Genomic DNA, 2,760 nt, shown 5'->3' on the forward strand with positions numbered 1-2,760 from the left:
ACACACACACGCAGTGATTGTACTTTGCATAATATAAAAATATGACTGAAATTGACAGTATTTGTCTTTCCTAGAGAGACACTTTGGATGACAGGCTTTTGCACCCCCCCCCCCCCCCCCCCACACACACACACACAATGCACACATGTACACACAGACACAGACACAGACACACACACACACACACAGACACACACAGACACAGACACACAAAATGGACATAAAATACACCTGCAAAATCCAATAATCTCATTATTAAATCTCATTTATTGAAATATAAATCATCTGAATGTACATAGTCATAATGCATAATAAAGCAGGTGGATAACATCTGGTATTGTGAGTAACTATCTATAATTACACATACTGTACCATGGAATATAATTCATACCTTTCAGTTCTCAGTCTCTTTCTGCAAAAACACTCGGTCTACTGACTTTTGAAATGGATGCAAATAAAACTCTTAAAACTGTTTCTTTTATCACAGACACCATCAAGACAAACATAAAACGACAGAAGCAGGAAAAGATCTACAAAGTGCAATGTTTTTTTTTTCTTCTTTTTCATTATGTCCATAGAGTAGATCGCCGTGGAGGATACAGACTCTATGGCAGGCAGTGATAACGCTGGATGGAAAAACACTGAGAAGCCTTTTACTACGCAGTGATGTATAACATCAAACCAGTAACACAGGAAATCTCCCACGATGCTTCAGGACTACAGTCCAAGACACAGGTGACATATAAGTAGGCTTGGCTTTAAACCAAATCCTTCCACAGTGAAAGCTCTGGTCTAATGTCTACCGCACATCAAACACAAGGACGAGCATCAAATAAACACAACAAAGTCCCTCACAGCAGCAGATAAAGGTGAAGTCATTAAACACTGGAGACAAGAGAAATGTTTTATATCAGATCTGCTCCGAAATGGCTACCTTTTCTGGTTGTCATGGCAATCATAAACAAACAGGTGTCTAGGTTTGGTTCTCTACTTTTCTAGAGCATGTTCCCAATTTGGTCCCCCACCAGTCTAGATTTTTTGCAGTACTTGAGCACATCAGAAATAAGTAATCATTGGTTGGATCAGAGGTGCTCAGGCACCAGAACAGAGCCAGATAAGAACTAGAACAGAACCAGATCAGAGCCAGAACAGAGCCAGAACACAGACAGGCTGGGGTTTCCCTCCTTCCCTTGAATGACTAGCAATCACCATGCTGGTCCTGCTGGTCTGGTGCATGTCAGTGTGCTCTGTGCTTTTTTAGAACCCCTCCATCCCTCTGTGTATTCACAGCATTCCTGGTTTCACTGTTGCACAGGTCCTAAGCTCTAGAAGAAAGACTTATTCGACATTAAAGGACAACATTGCATACATCATCTAAACCTGCCAATATATTTCATTTGGTTCAGATTATTCAAAAAAGAAATGAATGAATAGATGAATATGGTACAATGTCGCATACAGCATCAAAACATTCCAGCTTATTGTCCTCATATGACTGGGAATTAACGACGTTAAAGTCGTGGGAATGGTTGCCTGCCCGCGTCATCACTCCGGTCGCGGGGTCAAACCTTCCTGTGCACACTGGAAACACATCTGAAACCTTGACGATCATGCTGGCTGTCACCTTGATACAGGTACAACCTGTTCCAGCTTTGGTTGGGCTTAGCGATGTGTCACAATTGGAATGGTATCATGGTTTGTTTGTTGTTGTTTTTTTCAATGGTTAAAGCCACAAAGGTGCATGCGACCCACAAGTCAAAAACATTATTGCTGTCTTCTTCATTTAGGACCATAAAATTTCCCCTTCCCTTACCCATATTCACAAATTATAGTACACATTTATACTTGTGGAAAAATTAAAAAAATAAAATTCAAATGGATGCACTTATGGAGTCACTGACAATACACTGATAAGGACCAGGAATGGTATACGCATGTAGTTCAGAGTTTGTGCTTTTCTTTTGATGTGCTGTTCTTGAGAGAACAAAGCACAATGGACTTGAACAGAGGCAACAGTCCATGTTTGTCCAGTCACCTGCCCTTGTAAGATATATTTATTAAACATTTTGTAGTGGTACTTGGAAGCTTGGACTGACCAATCAGGAAAGTAACCAGTTGTGGAGTTTGATAGTGTCTTTGATACATCAGATCTTTGATTGATTCCTGCTTATTCAGCTGTTAAAAATGCCCAAGATAAAGTCCTATACAATAAAAACATCAATACACATGGAAACAGAAACCTTCTCCATCTTGTTTCCTCTTAAGTCTCAGTTGCCTGAGAGGCAGGTTGAAAATCAGAACGCCGGTCGGTTCCACAGAAACACTCACTGAGTCAGACTTTTGCGTGTTTGCACACAGAACAGCATTTTACCGGGCTATCCTCCACCCCAGTAGAGGGCACTGTGTGTAACCACAAGCCGACCGACAAGAACCTCACAGGACATCCAGGCAGTGAAGTGGTTATTCTCAGGGGTTTGTGGGGCGATGAACAGGTCTGGGGAGGAGGAGTTTGGAGAAGAGGAAGACGGATGAGAGAGGTCGTCTGGAGGTGGTTTAACGTTGATGTCTGAATTTTTCTCCAACTTTCTTCAGCTCCTTTAGGAAGGTTGTTTTTAGAGAACAGAGTGTCTTTCTCTCCCTCTCTCTCTCTCTCTCTCTCTCTCTCTCTCCATCTCTTTGTCTCTGCCTCCCTCCCTCCTTTTCTGTCTCTGTGTCTTGCTCCACCTCTCACAGGAAGCTGTCCTCCACCAGGTCCCCCGA

The 2,760-nt window shown here is 42.1% G+C and overlaps 1 protein-coding gene across 3 annotated transcripts in view; it reads right to left on the reverse strand.

Annotated features, from left to right (window-relative positions):
* Positions 1 to 244: 244 nt before the first annotated feature.
* pdgfra (platelet-derived growth factor receptor, alpha polypeptide) overlaps positions 245 to 2,760 on the reverse strand; it is a 22,822-nt gene continuing 20,306 nt past the window's right edge. For all 3 annotated transcript variants that reach the window (XM_081718519.1, XM_027024452.3, XM_081718518.1), the window contains exon 28: positions 245 to 2,760. This exon is cut by the window's right edge and continues 115 nt beyond it. In XM_081718519.1, coding sequence (XP_081574645.1) covers positions 2,728 to 2,760 — 33 coding nt within the window. In that variant the 3' untranslated portion in view covers positions 245 to 2,727.

Source organism: Electrophorus electricus, chromosome 7 (genome assembly GCF_041902795.1).
Source record: "Electrophorus electricus isolate QZ-2024a chromosome 7, ASM4190279v1, whole genome shotgun sequence".
Lineage (NCBI taxonomy): Eukaryota > Metazoa > Chordata > Actinopteri > Gymnotiformes > Gymnotidae > Electrophorus > Electrophorus electricus.